Source organism: Schistocerca cancellata, chromosome 4, assembly GCF_023864275.1.
Source record: "Schistocerca cancellata isolate TAMUIC-IGC-003103 chromosome 4, iqSchCanc2.1, whole genome shotgun sequence".
NCBI classification, from domain to species: domain Eukaryota; kingdom Metazoa; phylum Arthropoda; class Insecta; order Orthoptera; family Acrididae; genus Schistocerca; species Schistocerca cancellata.
The window spans coordinates 852,694,578-852,712,093 of record NC_064629.1 but is presented as its reverse complement, the minus strand read 5'-3'; the positions used below and the strand labels follow the sequence as shown (position 1 = coordinate 852,712,093).

The 17,516-nt window shown below is 39.2% G+C and overlaps 1 protein-coding gene across 2 annotated transcripts in view; it reads left to right on the top strand.

The window, feature by feature from the left end:
* Positions 1-17,516, top strand: part of LOC126184970 (regulator of G-protein signaling 7) — a 278,200-nt gene that overhangs the window by 193,198 nt on the left and 67,486 nt on the right. For both annotated transcript variants that reach the window (XM_049927666.1, XM_049927667.1), the window contains exon 8: positions 172-398. In XM_049927666.1, the coding sequence (XP_049783623.1) occupies positions 172-398 (227 nt within the window). The remainder of the gene's footprint in view (positions 1-171; positions 399-17,516) is intronic.

Genomic DNA, 17,516 nt, shown 5'->3' with positions numbered 1-17,516 from the left:
TAATTGTCTCGAACAAACTTGAAATAATTGCCAATTGCAAGTACTGAAACTGTACTGCATTTTCTATGATTATCCCTACTGAAAAATATTGTGGCCACATTCATGATGTATTATGCCTATTTAGAAAGTGGATAAAACATTATAATGAAACACTAACTCATTCTGTTACAGCCAGGGTGTGTAAATACTACTGAAATTGATATAAAGAAAGCCTGCAGAATGAATAAACCATTGAAAAGTAGTAAGCATCTACAGTTGGGTGTGGCTGGAGGTCGCATTTCACCCTCAACATTGGAAACTGATCTTGCTACGCCTGTGGAACATTTAAAGAGACATATAGCTATGCTAAGGAAGCGTTTAGATAGACGGAATATTAAAGTTTCTAAAGTAGCAGAGGCGTGAGTATATTTTGTAGTTCTCAGTTGATTTTTTGTGAGGTACCTCACTATGGTGAGTGTTCCTCCTTTGTTTTATGAAATAACTTACTTTCTATTTTTGAAATTATGTTTTAATTAGCTTATAACAAAAAAAGTTTAGAGGTAGTGCATGAATATAGTTTCCCAAGGGTGAGATTTTTGAGAATGTTCAGTTCCTTACAATCTAAGACTGTGCTCAACAAATGTGTTTGAAAGATGAAGTAGTATTCGAATACACAACATTTAACATAGGCTTTACTTTCTGAAATATCTAACTACCTTGCCACACAAACAAATTTTCTACTTCATTTGAGTCATCTCCAGAGCAAATGAAACTTTTCAAAAACAAAGGAGAGTAGCAACTGGAGAGTAGCAACTGTTCTTCCCCCATCACCCACAGTAGTTTATTTTTCCCAATATCCTTGCCTGTGTGACAACTCATTTCTAGGAACGAATATGAACTCTTCAAGCACCAGTAGAGTGAAACCCAACCATATCTGTGCATTTTCAAGATTGTTGGTAGCAGATTGATGACATATTTCTCTATTTCTGGAAAGTCATCAATTTGAGGCTGCTAAGAAAAATGGTCCCAACATATGTGACACAAGCTGACTGTTAGATGACATGGATAGTCCTTGCTAGCTTGCTCACATAGTCTAGCACCTATTAACATTTTATAGTTGGGATGTGAATCACATCTTTTACTCAACTGCACAATTTTTAGAGTCTTATTGATTATTAGTGCCACAACAAAAGACACAAACTTACATTATACTGTAATTTAAGATTTATACTCAACAATGGATGACATAAACACAGAAGGAAAATTCAAGTAGAATTGAAATACTTTAGGAGTAAAGGAGAGCACCCACTGAGAAGCAGAAGCATTGGGCTGTTGACATGGGCACACAAAAAAGGAATAAAACTTGCTGGGTTTGGAATATATCCTTTCTCTATCTAGAGTAAAAGTACACACACACACACACACACACACACACACACACACACAGGCATGCATTTGCACACATGCCTGTGTCCCTACAGCAGTGCTAAACGTATTTTGCAGACAGCATTAGTTACAATTACAGAAAGATAAGTGTGTAAACTGCCAGTGAATAACTGAAAAGTATGTAATTATAACCCATTTATTACAAAACTACATTTACTTTAAACAAAGTTAGCATACATCAAAACAGAAATAACAATTCTTTAGGCTCAAAAGTAATTTGTAGATCTAAGTATGTAAAAATAAAACAAAACTACTTTGGAATCTGAAGAATAAATCAGTATTTCATTGCATACCCATAGGCTTTGATCACAGCTGCACATCTATTTGGCACTGAATCCACAAGTTTTTGTAATATGTTAGGTGGGCGTTCTGACCATTCGTCCAATAAGGCAGCAGCAAATTGATCCCTGTTTGAGTAGCTTCAATGATGAACATATCAATCCAATGCATCCCAAAGGTGTTCATTTGGATTTAGATCTGGGATCTGGCTTGGACACCAGAAGTTTGATTTTTTCTATGTGAAAAGAATTTTTTTAAATGGCCAGAGATGTGTTTTCAATTATTGTCCTGCTGAAATACCCAATACTGTGGCATATTCTGTCTCCCTTCTTGAACCATATTCTTTTCTAAAATGTCACTGTACAGGAAATGATCTATTTTGCTTTTGTTTGGGCTAGAGGACCAACCCCATGTCTAGAAAAACATCCCCACAGCATGATTCTGCCACCATCATGTTTGATGGGTGGTATCTGTTACTTTTTGTTATACCTTTGGTTTTTTGGTTGACGTATACAATGCACACCATTGGAAGAAAATATATTAAATTTACTTTTGTCACTCCATTAAACCTTGGATCAATCTGCAGTATTTCATGTTTGATGTTTCTTTGCAAACTCTATCCTGGCATTCCTATTTTTTAAATTTATGTGTGGTTTAAATGTGGTCCTGTACCATTTAATTCACATGCTAGTAGGTGATATTTTACAGTAGACACATGCAGGTTCAGTCCATACTGCTGCTCTAGATCATCCCTAATTTGTTGAATCATTTTTCTTAGATCAGCAGCTGACTGCTTACAAATCATTCTGTCCTCCCACCTTGCTTTTTGAGGATGTCGTGACCGTGGCTTGTTGGCTACTGTTCCCTTCTGTTTTTGCCATTGACTCCACAGACTTATTGGTTGTTGTGATATGCCATAGTCTCTAGCAGTTCTAGATGGTGACTTTCCCTTCTTCAAAGCATGCTAAACAGCTTGTCTCACATCGGCCAAGTAGTTTTTGTGTTTTGTCATGCTTCTAGTTGTCTCTACAAACAAACAAACATTGTCTCAAAGCCTAAGTAACAATAGTTAATGAATATCGTACCATCAAAGCAAATTACAAAATACTTTTCAGCTAAAGGAATATCATTGTTCTTGCATAACTGCGCTGGTTTACTAGATATGTAACCACAGTGGTGTGAAGCTCTAGATGGAGTGACACAGTTGTGTAGGTTGCTTTGTTGTGACTGCATGCAAGCAGTACTGATAACATAACACCACAACTACGAAATACTTTAGAGTGGTACTGTACATACTGCTGGCTATATGCAAGAACACAGATGCTTGTGTGTGTGTGTGTGTGTGTGTGTGTGTGTCATGTGTGTGTGTGTGTGTGTGTGTGTGTGTGTGTGTGTCTACTTTGGCTCACAAAAGGCTTTTTTCCAAAAGCTAGCAAATTTTCTTTCTTTTTTTTTGTGTGTGTTCCCCTGTTGATGACTCAACGCTTCTGCTTTTCAGTGACTGGTCTCCTTTACTCCTAAAATAGATGGTATAAACAAGTTTGTGTAATTTTCAATCTGAAAGAGTCTCTTCTATTGAACACTTATTATTTCTGAAAGAGTCTCTTCTGCTAAACATCCATTATTTAACAGATGATATAGTATCTCTTGAAAGACAGTAATAATTTTGGAATGTGTATTTTTTATCATACCTACTGCAGGTGAGAATAACAAGTTAGAAGTATAGATTTCTGAATTTTATCTATTTCTGTTTTTGAATTTTATCTATTTCTATTTCTGAATTTTATCTATTGTCCTGTACACAAAATCATGACAGAAATTAAAATTTGTGCTCATAATTAAAATGGTTCTGACAAAGAACTTATTCATTCGTCCATTACATTAAAAATTGTCTACATGAAGTAAATAGCAAGTGGAGGTACATTCCTCAATCCAATCTCTGCATGAACTTGATTTATAAATCAACAGGGAAGCAAACAATCATAAAAAATCAGTCAGTACAGAAGTAAATGCACTCTTCACTCACAACTTCAGATACATAGGGCTGGAGCTACTGGGATGAAAGAAGGTAACATACACACACACACACACACACACACACACACACACACACACAAGTACAAAATAAACTGAGGCAGTGCCTCTTCATTCCAGAAACAAACTGGGACCATGATAAAGAAACCACCTGCTGATGCACAACATATAATCACGTAATTATTTAAACAATGAAACATTGCACCAGTTACATATTGTTTTCATGCTTAGTGCAACACATTTTGAAAATTTAATCTCATTTTCAAGAACAAATATTTATCTGAGTATTACGTATGATTTTTGCATGTGTGTTTGCCATACGAGATGTTTCGCATAAGAGATTATTCTATTATATATTATTGCATTAGAGGTTATTCTAAAGCACTCTATTCAGAATGGAAATTTTCACCAATAAAGGAATGTATAGGTTGGTGCGAGATGTTTTTCATTTATTGTAAGTCTCCAGGGCACAAGTTTACAGTGAGCACATTAATAATTGTATTTACCATGCAGTTGCAACTCTATCTGACACACACACACACACACACACACACACACACACACACACACACACACACATTAAAGTACATCACTAAAGGAAAAGTTGCACATTGGATTCAATATAAGTACAAATTTATTGAAGATGGCGGTGAGATACATGTATATGTTACACAATATTTTATCTCTGTGGGTGGAACACATTTAAATTTTAAAATTTTTCTTGAGCTATCAGTAAAAGCTATGCTTTCATCATAATAAATTTTCTCAATATTATTTAGAAGAATTTTGGTAAGTATGTACAGAAGTATTATCTAGTGTATATAACAAGGTAACAATACTATGAAGAGGATAGTTGCTACTTTCCACATAACGGAGATGCAGAGTCACAGATAAACACAACTAAAAGATGGTCAGAAAGCCGGCTTGCAGCCAACTAGGCCTTTGTCAGAAGAAGACAACAAACACATACACACTCACGCAAACGCAACTCGCACACACATGACCACGGTCTCTGGCTTCTGACAAAGGCCTAATTGGCTGAAAGCTCATGTTTTGATAGTCCTTTTGTTGTGCCTATCTGCAACTGAGCATCTCCATTTATGGTGAGTAGCATCTATCCTTTTCATAATACTGTTACATTCCATCCTGGATTTTCCAATGTTTGTATATGACAAGGTGTTACACAGCAAACATTTTCACTTAGCATCAGTGACCTTAGAGTTCACTAATCTTCTACTACTGATCTTATGAGTAACCTGGTAGAGCGAAGTCCAGTCAATATATCAGATAAATATAGAATAACGTGAAGAAAGGTTTGTGTAGTTAAAACTAAAGACTGAAATGTTTGCAATCATAAAGCAATCTTTAGGGGACATTTATAAATGATAGAGCACAGCAGTCAGGCGCCTTCTCTCTCTCTCTCTCTCTCTCTCTCTCTCTCTCTCTCTCTATCTCTCTCTCTCTTTTTGTGCAAATCCAGATTTTGGCTAGTGCCTAGCCATTATCAATGCACTATTTTTTAAAACTGATGCATGTTTGTTCCCTGTTGTTTGGGTGTCCGTCACAGTTCTTTGAATACTTTAAGGGACAGACGTGTACAGTCAGCCAGTGAAACACATCTCTTAAAAACTGCACTAGGTTATCAATGGTGGTTCTAACAGCTTCTTTGTGTGGTTCACTGAATGTTTCGCTTTTAAACACAAACTATTTTCCACCATTTCACAACTGCATGAAGGAGGACCCCAGTCTGAGTTATCTACCTAGATAGGTCAAACATATGTTTTATTGTGTGTTTGAATACAACTACATTATTTTCATTGGAAAGTCTTAAAGCTAATTTTATGCTCTGCTTTTATGTAGAAGAATAATACAGGGCCTTCAGTGAAAGTGTGGGACCAATACTTAAGTAATAAGTTTTTTTTATTCTCAAAAAGCAGTTCGGGATGGCTATATTGTGCTGGCAACATCACTGGATGGTTATTAATGTCATGAAAATGATCTGTCTTGTTAACATTTTGCTTTGTTTTCCACTTATTCTTGATGAATTTCAACATATGAACAATATCAAACATAAAAAATGTATTTTTTGAAGAATCGAGGGAATGTACAATACAGGCCTGCAGGGTTTTATTTGAAGTGAAAAATTATAAATCCTAATGCCAGGAAAGTAAATAGTAGCCAGGAAAGCATGCACTGCATGTTAAAAAGGCTTTCTGCTCACACCATTGTTATGAACAATGAGGATGATAACTTTGGATCCAACATATTACACCATATGCAGACATTATTAAAGACTTTAATTGTTCAACGACAGTATTATAAAAAGGGTAGATTGATACTCTTTATATTGAGGAAATGTTGAGTCGCAGACTGAATACAAGTTTTCAGACAAAAGGCCTTCTTCTAAAGTAGAAAAGACACACACATTCATGTAATTAAAACTTACACATTTGACCATTGTCTCCAGCTACTGAGGCCAGACTGTGAGCTACTGCATCTGATGGGAGAAGCAATCTGAGTGCTGGGGGTAAGGAGGAGGCCAAGGAAGGGAGGGGCAGGGATAGCAGGCTATGGGTTTGGGAGAGTGTAGTGCTGCTTGTGGGAGCATGCAGGGAATTGGTGGGGACAGGGTAGGCATGATAGGTGCAAGCAGGGAGGTTGAGGAGGTAGGGGTGCAGGGGGGAAGGTTATTGGAAAAGGAGAGACGTAGAGGAGGGGGAAAAAGGAGACTTTAGTGGGTGTGTTGGTGGAATGTAGTAGTGTAGTGCTGGAGTGGGAGCAGGGAACAGGATAGGTGGGTGCATGACAGGGATTAGCATAGGTAGAGGCTAGGGTTGTGGAACCTTAAGATATATTGCAGGGAAAGTTACCATCTTTGAAATTCAGAAAAACTGGTGTTTGTACGAAGGGTCCAGATGGCACAGACATTCAAATGAAGTATGTTCAGCAACTGGGTGGTCCAGCTGTCTCTAGGCCACAGTGTGTCAGTGGACATTAATGTGAACAGACAGCTTGTTGGTTGTCATGCCCACATAGAACACAACACAGTGCTTGCAGTTCGTTATTTTATCACATGACTGCTTTCACAGGTAGTCCTGACATTGGAGGGGTAGGTGACCGGAGTGGAGTAAGTGGTTATGGGAGGATGTATGGGGTACGTCTTGCATCTAGGTCTATTATGGGGCTATGATCCATGAAGCAATGAGTTGAGAGCAGAGATGGAATAAGGATAGAGAAAGATATTATGTAAGTTCAGTGGGTAGTGGAAATCACTGCGGGAGGTGTGGGAAGGATAGTGGGTGGGATATTCCTCATTTCAGGGCATGGCGAGAGGTAGTCAAAACCCTGGTGGAGAATGTGATTCAGTTGGTCTAGTCCTGGGTGGTACTGAGTCATGAGCGGAGTGCTTCTTGATAGCCAGATGGTGAGAAAGTGGGAGGTGGTAGGTGAACAGAGAGACAATGTGTGGGAGATCTGTTTTTGTACAAGGTAGGAAGGGTAATTTTGGCCTGTGAAGACCTCAGTGATACCCTTGGTATATTTGGAGAGAGACTGCTCATCATTACAGATGCAGCAGCAATGGATAACTAGGATGTACTTTTTATAACTTCAAATTTAACACATATTTCGGACAACACAACAACACATGTAAGTCACTGAGTAAGTTGACCTGTGTACAAGTCGGCATTCGATTAAACACTGAGTCTCCGTCTAGCGGCCGCTGCTCGGCTGGCCGCTTAGGTGGCACAGCTGCTGCCTGGCTGGCAGACAGCGCCGCACGTAGAGGACGTGCGTAATTGCGCGGCGGCACTTTGAATAATCGGCGAGTCACAACAGTACTGAAGGGACTTCTTGGTATGGAGTGGGTGGCAGCTGTTGAAGTGGAAGTGCTATTGGTGGTGGGTAGGTCTGATGTGGACAGAGGTGCTGATGTAGCCATTTTTGAGGCGGAGGTCAACGTCGAAGAAGGTTTCCTGTTGAGTTGAGGAGAACTAGATGAAGTGAAAGGAGGAGAAGGTATTGAGGTTCAGGAGGAAAGCAGATAATTTGTCCCCATCCTCAGTCCAAACCACAAATAAATCATCATGAATCTGAACCAGGTGAGGAGTTTGGGATTGTGGGATGTTAGGAAGGATTCCTGTAGATGGCCCATGAATAGATTGGCATTGGCTGGTGTGATGTGGGTGCACACTGCTGTAGCACATATTTGTTTTTAGATTATGCCTTCAAATGTGTAGTAATTGTGGCTAATTGCCATGGTTACCATGAAGGAGGTTGCATGGTTGAAACCCGTTGGGTGCTGCAAAAATTAGTGTTTAGTAGTGGCAAAGCTGTGAGCATTAGGGATTTTAGTCTAGAGGGAGGTGGTATTAACAGTGACAAGCAGAGCACCATTTTGTAAAGGAACAGGAACTGTGGATAGTCGGTGGATGAAATGGATGGTGTCTTTGCTATAGGAGGATTGGTCAATGAGAGAAGAGATTCTCTCAGTGGGGACACAGTAAATGGCAACAATGGGATGTCCTGAATGATAGGTTCATGGACGTTTAGGAAGCATGTAGAAGGTAGGAGTGTGGGGAGTAGTAGGGTTGAGGATAGAGACAGATTCATGGGAGAGATTCTCTAATGGGTCTAATGTTTTGTGGAGAGACTGGAGATCCTGTTGTATTTCTGGAATGGGGTCACTCTGACTGGGTTTGTAGGTGGATGAAGCTGACAGCTAGCAGACTTCTTCTACCAGGTAATCCGTGTGGTTCAAAACCACAGTGATGGAGCCATCCATTGTTGGCAGGTAGGATTATAAGGTCAGGATCAATTGTTAGGTTGTGGGTTGCAGTTGTTTATACAGATGCAAGGTTAGCTTCGATGTTGAGGGATTTGGGGTATTATGGTGAGGCAAGGTTTGAGGTTAAGAAATTCTGAAATGTTAATAGGGGCTGATTTGGGACAGTGAGGGTGAATCATTGTTGAATGGAGGAGTGAACAGATTCAGGCTAGGTTGAGTTTGATTGGTAGGGTTGGGGGCAAAAAAGTGTGGAACATGAAAGTAACTACTTAGCTAACTAAGGAACAGGAGAAGGAGAGAAGGTGTTTAACAAGTCCAGCATGACTGAAGTTGAGAGCAGGGCTAAAGCTAAGGAAAGGACTGATACTTCTGTGGGACTAAGGCTTTTGGAGAAAAAGTTCAACATTGCATTTCAGGTCTTTTTAGGTTCTGGATTCTGTATGGTGGTGGGAGGGAGTTTCTCAGATTGTGCTAAATGCACTAGATCTGCAAGACAGGGTTTGCCAGCCATGAAGGGATGTTTAGAGGCTTTTGTAGAGGTGTACTTTAAGGGGCTGTAGGAGGTGAACAGGTTGGAGCAGAATGCATAATGCCACTTCAAAAAGCTCTCCAACCAGCACACCCCATCAAAGACACCAGCCATTTCCTCCATCGACTCCTTTACCACAGGGCCCACTGCTCCTTTGAAGACATCACGTGCAAACACATTCGTCATACATCAATGGGCACCCACATGGCACCAACCTATTCATGAACCATCTAGAGGAATCCATCCTAGCCACCTATAAAACTAAATCCCTCACCTGGTTCAGATTTATTGGCAATATATTCATTATCTGGACTGAGGGTGAGAACACCCTATCCACATACCTCCAGGACTGCAACACTTTCTTCCCCATGTGCTTCACCTGGGCCTCCTCAACCCAGCAAGCTACCTTCCTTGATGTTGACCTCCCCTCAGAGATTGCTACATCAGTACCTCCGTACATATCAAACCTACCAACCACCAGCAATACCTTCATTTTGACAGCTGTCACCCATTCCATACCAAGAAGTCACATCCATAAAACCTAGCTACCCGTAGCCATTGCATCTGTAGTGACAAGCAGTCCTTCTCCAAATATACCAAGTGTGTCACTGAGGCTTTCACGGACCAAAATTACCCTCCCAATCCTGTACAGAAACAGATTTCTTGTGATTTGTCTCTCCAGTCACGTACCAACTCCCACTTTACCACAATCCGGCCTAAAGATGCACTCCCCTCATGACCCAGTACCACCCAGGACTGGAGCAACTGAGTCACATTTTCCGCCAATGTTCTGACTACCTCTCTTCATGCCCTGAAATGAGGAATATCCTACCCACTATCCTTCCCTCACCTTCCACAGTGGTATTCCACCGCCCACCAAACCTACACAGTATCCTTGTCCATCCCTACTCCATCCCTGCTCCCACTCCCTTGCTTCATGTCTCATATCCCTGTAATAGACCTAGACGCAAGACCTGTCCCATACATCCTCACACTACCACCTGCTGCACTCCAGTCACAAGCATCAACTATCCCATTAAAGGCATGGCTACCTGTGAAAGCAGTTATGTGACCTACAAAGTAAGCTGCAACCACTGTGCTGCATTCTATGTGGGTTTGGCAACCTATAAGCTGTCTATCTGCATGAATGTCCACTGACAAACTGTGGCATAGAGACAGCTGGACCACCAAGTTGCTGACATGCTTCCCAACACAACAGGCTTCACTCCAATGTCTGTTTCACAGTCTGTATGATCTGGATCCTTCCTACAAACAACAGCTTTCCTGCATTGTGCAAGTGATAACTTTCCTTGTAGTATTCTTACATTCCTATAAACCCCTTCACCTCAGCCTTTGCCAGTCCCTGTCCTTTACCCACCTATCCCCTTCCCTGCTCCCAATCCAGCATTATACAGCCTTCTATTTCACCAACAGACCCATTAGTCTTTCTTTTTCCCCCTCATCTACTTCTCATTTTCCACTCACCTCTCACCTTCCCTTCGGCCTCCCCACCCTCTCAGACCTACCGACTGCACCTATCACAGATTTGTTACATTATATTCTGGATTTTGTTTTGCAAACATTATTGCCTGCAGGATGTACATAGAGTACATGGTTAGTATTTATCACTCCGAAGTATATTAGTCTCAGGCTATCATGTTCCAGGAAGGCTGAGACCCTTTTCAGCAGTTATATATTTGTACTGATTTTCTTACATATTTGGTCTATATGTTCTTTCCATGACAGGTGTTTGTCAATAATTATGGCCAAAAATTTGTGTTTGTTTGTTTGGCTGTTTATGTTCTGACTATAGCTAAGCATAAATTGCATTGTCACTGTCTTCTATTTATTTACAAGTAACTTATTTGCAGTAAGATAACTTGACAGAAAATTATAATTGATTTCACTACTGTTTGTAATATTTTGCACACCATGGCCCCATCTGACAAAAGATGTGTCATCAGCATAGCTTACAACCTTGGAGTTTTGAGGTTCAGTTAAATCATCAACGTACACAGGAAACAGAAAAGGCCCCAATATACTTCCTTGGGGCACATTACCTTGAAGTATCTTGTGGGTTGATTTGGTTGTTACCAACTGTTCATTGCTTTTATAAGTGAGCTTGACACACTGTTTCCTGTCTTTTAAATAGGAGGTAAGTAGTTGTAAGGCTGCCTCTCTCATCCCATATGCTTCTAATTTATGCAATAGAATTGATGATTCATAGTATCAAAAGCCTTACTCATATCCAGGAAGGTGCCTGTTACCTTGTATCTTTTTCATCTAGCTTCTTTAACATTTCATGTATAAAAATTGCTACTGCTGTTACAATAGATCTTCCTTTTCTAAAACCATGTTGTAAATTCTTAAATAGATTATGTTTGATGAAATGTCCCTCAATTTGATTTAATATTACTTTCTCTAATAATTTTCCAAGCTCTGAAGTTATGTGATACTACATTTAATTACAACTATATGTACTACAGCTAGACTACTGCAAACTCAATTTTAATGTCATATAACTTGTTGATTTAAGTACATTCTTTCAAAGTCTTCACTACGAAATATTGAAAAGCCTTTGTATCTTGTGCACTTTCGGACAATCACTATATCAGTCATTTGCACAACATGATATACTTATTTTAAAACTCACACTGTAAGAAAACAGACAGTTAAATAAAATCCACTTATTATACTTTCACATATTTCACTATAAAAAATTCCAGATGCATTTGGATGATAACAGATCCCGAAATACAGAGTATATCATAATCAGTGGCATAAATGCATACAGTTGAAAGTACATGGTACTGGAAGCAAGAAAGTCTCTGTAAACATGGGCTATAAAACATACACCTTAAGAGCTATGAGCACTCACTCAGTGGAAGAGATGTGTTGCATAGTCATGACAATGAAGAAGTCCTCATAGCTTTTAAGGTATGTGCCTTAGAGCCCATTTACTGGACAATTTTGTCTTATTTTGGTCCACATTATTACCTATAAAATATGGAAATGAGAGAGATTGCAGTAGACAAGATTTGTTTACAGACTAAAGATGAAGAAGTATTCTCTTAAGGTATGCATTTTAGAGCCCACATTTCATGAATCTTTTTCGCTTGTAGTTCTGTGTACTTTCAACTGTGTGCATTTATGTCATTAATTATGATACACCCTGTATAGTCAGAAGCAAATGCACCATCCAGTATACCTCAAGAGAGAGTTATGAGGCCATTACTTATCATAATATCTACTATTCAGCAGTTGAATTATAGATAGCTACTATGTTTGAGAGTGAGAGGAAGGTCACTTCTATCGCCATGATGAGTGGAATAGCTTGGTGTGTCCGATGACTGGGATGTCATCAGAACTTGTAGTTCACATTGGCATGACAGTCAAATGTGGAATGGACAGAGTGAGCTATATAAGTACATTTGATCATCATAAAATCACAGGTGCCCATTGCGTGGCACACTTCACTTCAGAGCCCATGCATGTACTAAGCTTACCATGTGCCATAATATCAAGGGTGTACCTCAATTTGTCAAAAACTTCTGCCACAAGAGAAGTCATGAGCAACAGTGTATTGATTGGATTTCCATTGAATATTGTAGAGTGTAACAGTGAAAAGATGGGCTACAGCACAGCAAATCAGTCACCAATTCAGTGATGGACAGCAACAACTAGCAAACAGCCATTCCTCTAGAACCACCTTCTCACTGTGGAGTACAGAAGCCATCACCTCAGATGTGTATTTCTGCTTTCCTCATGTCACATGTCACAGGGGATTGGAACTGGTGCAGGTACAGCCATTGGGTGATCAAAGCTTAGAAAAAGCTCATGTGATCTGGTCAGCCATGTTACATGTTAGTGCATCTGATGAAAGGGTGCAGTAGTGTTGATAAGCTCCTTGCCAAGAGGGCAACATTCAGGAGAGGATGGTGATGAGGGAAGTTTACAAAGGATGAAATTAGGCCCATGGCAGATCTGTCATTGTCTGTCACTGGCAAATGGTATAGCAACTTACTAACTGAAAATTTGTTTCCTTTTGTTGACCTACTGCATCCTGCTAGTGTGTAAAGGGTCTCAGACTTACATCAGTAGTCATGAATTTGCTGAAAGACACTTCCTTATGATTCTTGTTATAAATCTTTGTCTGCATCTGCATTCCCCATGGACAGATTTATGTCTATCACTGTAAATCGCCGTGTGCAGATACTCCTAGATACTTGATGGTTATGACTAATTCTAGTAACTGATCACTGCTCATGTATCAAACAATATTGGGTCTTTTCCCTAGTTATACATTGTACATTACATTTATTTCTGTTTTGGGTCAGTTATTGGTCTTTACAGCAAGCTCTGATCATCTGCAGATGTAATCTCCTTGTATTTAATAAAAATTTTTGAATGAGGTTGCCTTCTGGTGTACAACTGTACCACCTGTGAATAACCTCATAGAGCCACAAGTTTTGTCAGTCAGGTCACTGATGTACAAAAGGGTGACTTTTGTTTTTGAAATTTGTATTTTTCCTTTTGCTATCTATAAGCTTGGTTCCATTCCACAAAAAAATGACTTGCATGTTAAGGGGAAAAGTGTGCCCCTAAGCCACCTACATCTGGGGGTAGAGGCAGATGAAAAATCAGATAAAAATCTTGTTTATTTTGATCTCAAAAAATATTTTACACAAATAGTTGATTATCCAATAAAGTGCAGTTTAATTATCAGTATTATTGTACTAACTTTAATAATATCATTTATAAACCTACAATGTTCAACAATTGTGAGGAAAATATTAAAAGAAAAACACATTTTCTTTTAAAAATCTTATTCTGTAATAAAGTTTTTTATGGCCTGGAAACCAACGGCAATACCCAGATACAGCCCAAAGAATATGGTGCTTCTGTTTCTCATTTTATGCAAATTATTTATTGTGGTCCTCCAAGAGCTTATAACCTCTCTCAGCTGGATCATTTACAGCGTTTAATATCTGGGTGTAGAGCATTGATGAAATATGTATTTTCATTCCATTGTGAAGGATCTGTCCTAAGGAACTTAGCACACTAGTGTACTCGGGTAAATAATATTCTTATGTCATTTGGAATGAACTTTCTGATATTGTTATTGTAATTTATGAGATTTAATTGATTCCTATTTAAATGATTAAATACTTCTTTCTGGTTCACTTGATGATTCTGTGCATTGGCTAATTTGATTTTTGTTTCAAAAGACAAATTAGGATTGAAGATGGCCATGATGACAGAATTGGGAACAGATACCATAAGTGATGTTTCATTTTGTTCTAAAACTGCATGAGAGATATCACTATTGACAATGTTACATTAATAAAGTTTTAAAATAATACTGAAATTCAGATATGGTGCTTTGTTTTCAGAAGGGACACGGAATCATGCTTCGACATACACAATGATAAGGAACATACAGGGTGAGGCCGCTAAGTCATAACACACCTTGTATCTCCCCAACTGTAATAGATACGAAGATGCTGTGTGGACAGTGAATTGCAGGGACAGGGGCTACTTGAATACATCACATTTCATGTTTTTGCTATTTTTTATTACAGAGATATGAGGCCATCTTTGTTTTTTTTAAATGGAACCTTATGTTAAATTTTAGCATAACATGATGGGCTTAAAAAGACAGTTGCAAATATGTGTATATCATAATATTTAGGCTAATAGTTTTTGAGACACAGATATGTTCTCGTATCATGTTTGTCCTTCGAAGCGGCGTTGTCCAGTATGACCTTTCCTGTTGTGTAGGGTACATGGTAAACGTTGCGAGTCCGTCCTTACACAAACATGCCCATTTACCTGACAATAGTAATACATACTGCAATATTTTGCGCAGAAATTAACTGATGATGTTGTGCAAATATTATTCAGTTATTTGGCAACTGTGATACCAAAATAGTAGACAACATACAGTATTAAAATACTATAAGATGTTAACACATTTTAAGTAACAGAAATACAAATGTATATGAGTAGGCCCTTATTGGTCACAATTATTTGATATGTATTTGTTTTTTATTTGAAAATATTTACTACAGATCACAATACAAAGCAAATACACACAAAGATGCAAAATGCATACTGTACATGATACAAAACTTTACTGAAGCATGTGCTCAAAATGCTTCCCCTCTGCTGCATTGCACATTTGTAGTCGCGTGAGATATCAGCACATGCTTCGATGATATGTTGCTTCATATCATCTGGCGTAGTTGGTATTTGAGCATACACTTTATGTTTGCTTGCTCCCCACAGAAAAAAAATCAAGAGGGGTCAAATCAGGAGACCAGGCTGGCCACTTCACTTCAGCACGTTGTCCTATCCAACAATCCAGGAACTTTTCATTTAACAGCTCTGCAGCCACATGGGAAGAGTGAGCAGGACAGCCATCATGTTGGAACCACATGCACTGATGCGTAGTTAGGGTACCTCCTCCAGCAAAATGGGCAGAATGTTTCGCAGGAACTGTGCATAGTTATTGCCATTTAGTATACCCGGAATGACGTACAGCCCCACAATGACATTTCTGATGATGCCGCACCACCCGTTAACACTCCAGGGTTGCTGATGCTGTACCTGTCGAAGCCACTGAGGGTTCTCTATTGACCACTAATGCATATTATGCAAATTCACATTACTGTGGTTGGTGAATGTCGCTTCATCAGTAAAAAGCACCCATTGAAAAAACGTTGGATCATCTTGTGGGTGCTGCAGTGCAAACCGGCAAAATTTCTGGTGCCGATTGAAATCCACACTGGAGAGTGCTTGATGTAATGAGAGGTGAAATGGGTGAAATTTATGCTGGTGCAATATGTGTATAATACTTCTCTGACTTATGCCACATTCTGAGATGATACAATGCGACAAAACAGTTGGGTCGTTATGTGCCAACGCTAGAACGCCCTCTTCATGTAGCTCGCCAGTTGCAGTTTTCTGCCTTGTCCTCTGCATGGCATTCCATGATCCTGATTCAAGTAGTTTCTTGCAAATACGTGCAAGAAGCTGCGCGTAGGACACTCACGATTGGGATACAGCTCTCCATATTGCTTTATTGCTCTAACAGCATTTCTTCTGCTTTCACCATACACTAGAACCGTATCTAACTTTTCTTCATTGGTGTACATGTCTGCTCCAAGAAACTGTGATGGAAATGCGATCTCTCATTACCCAGCAGCACATTTATATCCTTCTCTCCAGCTACCTCGTGCGTCACCTTGCGGCGTTATCAAAAAGCAGAAAAACAATGCCTTTCCTGTTAAGTTCCTCAGTGGTCAAAGGAAAGGTCCCATTGGACAAAGCCGTTTCGAAGGACGAATACGATATGGGAACATATCCGTGTCTAAAAAACTATTCGCCTAAATATTATGATATACACATATTTGAAACCGTCTTTTTAAGCCCATCGTGTTACGCTAAAAATTAACATAGGGTCCCATTTAAAAAAAAAATTTGGCCTCATATCTCTGTAATAAAAAATAGCACAAACATGAAATGTGATGTATTAAAGTAGCTGCAATTCACTGTCCAAACAACATCTTTGTATCTTTCAAGGTTGGAGAGATACAAGGGGTGTTATGACGTAGCTGCCTCACCCTGTATAAACATAACAAATTGTGTTCTCTCTGTCAAGGGATTACTCAAATTCATTATGGAACATAAACAATTTTCTGCTGTAAGTAACTTTCTACGTCCACACTGCATGATGTGTACCCCCTGGACCATGGAAAGATGCTCCATGAGATGGTGCTTCAACAAGAAAAGTTTCAGTGAATTCTAAAAGTTATTATTGCTGCTGTGTCGAATGCTAATGCCGGAATAGGACTGAAAACTCAATTCAGGAAGAGTTTCATAGGCAATGTTTTCCTGTGTTTTTTTTTTTCAATTTTTTTTCATAGTAAGCTAAACAACCAAAATAGGCATCAAATTACCAGCACGAGATGAGCAGTGGTCTTTTCCTTTATTTTCAGACTAGCAAGCCACCATGGATTTGCAAGAGTAGCATGAAATATCTACAGCTGGACAACTTGTCCAAAAACTGCTTCAAAGCTTCTAATTTCTGTATACAGTTTCTCAACCCCTGTGTCAGTATTCATGCTCAGTCCCAATTTACACACTCTCAAATTGTAAAAGAGAACTATCAACAATTAACATATTTGACAGATGGTAGTCTGCTTCCAGCTACTTCATCTGAGTAATACCCAGTCAAATAAATTACCTCTCAGGAACACATTGAAGGCTAAGATGGTGCATGTGCTCTGACTCATACCCTCTCTCAAAACTAAAAGACAAATAGGGTGATCTGGGTTGGATTGTAAAATGGAATGGATCAGCTCACTCTGCCCTCTCTTTACCTGTCTAGGTGTCACTGACCCATTGCATCACATGACCAATAGGATCTGTGAAATAAAAAAGTATTCAGTTAAGGAGACT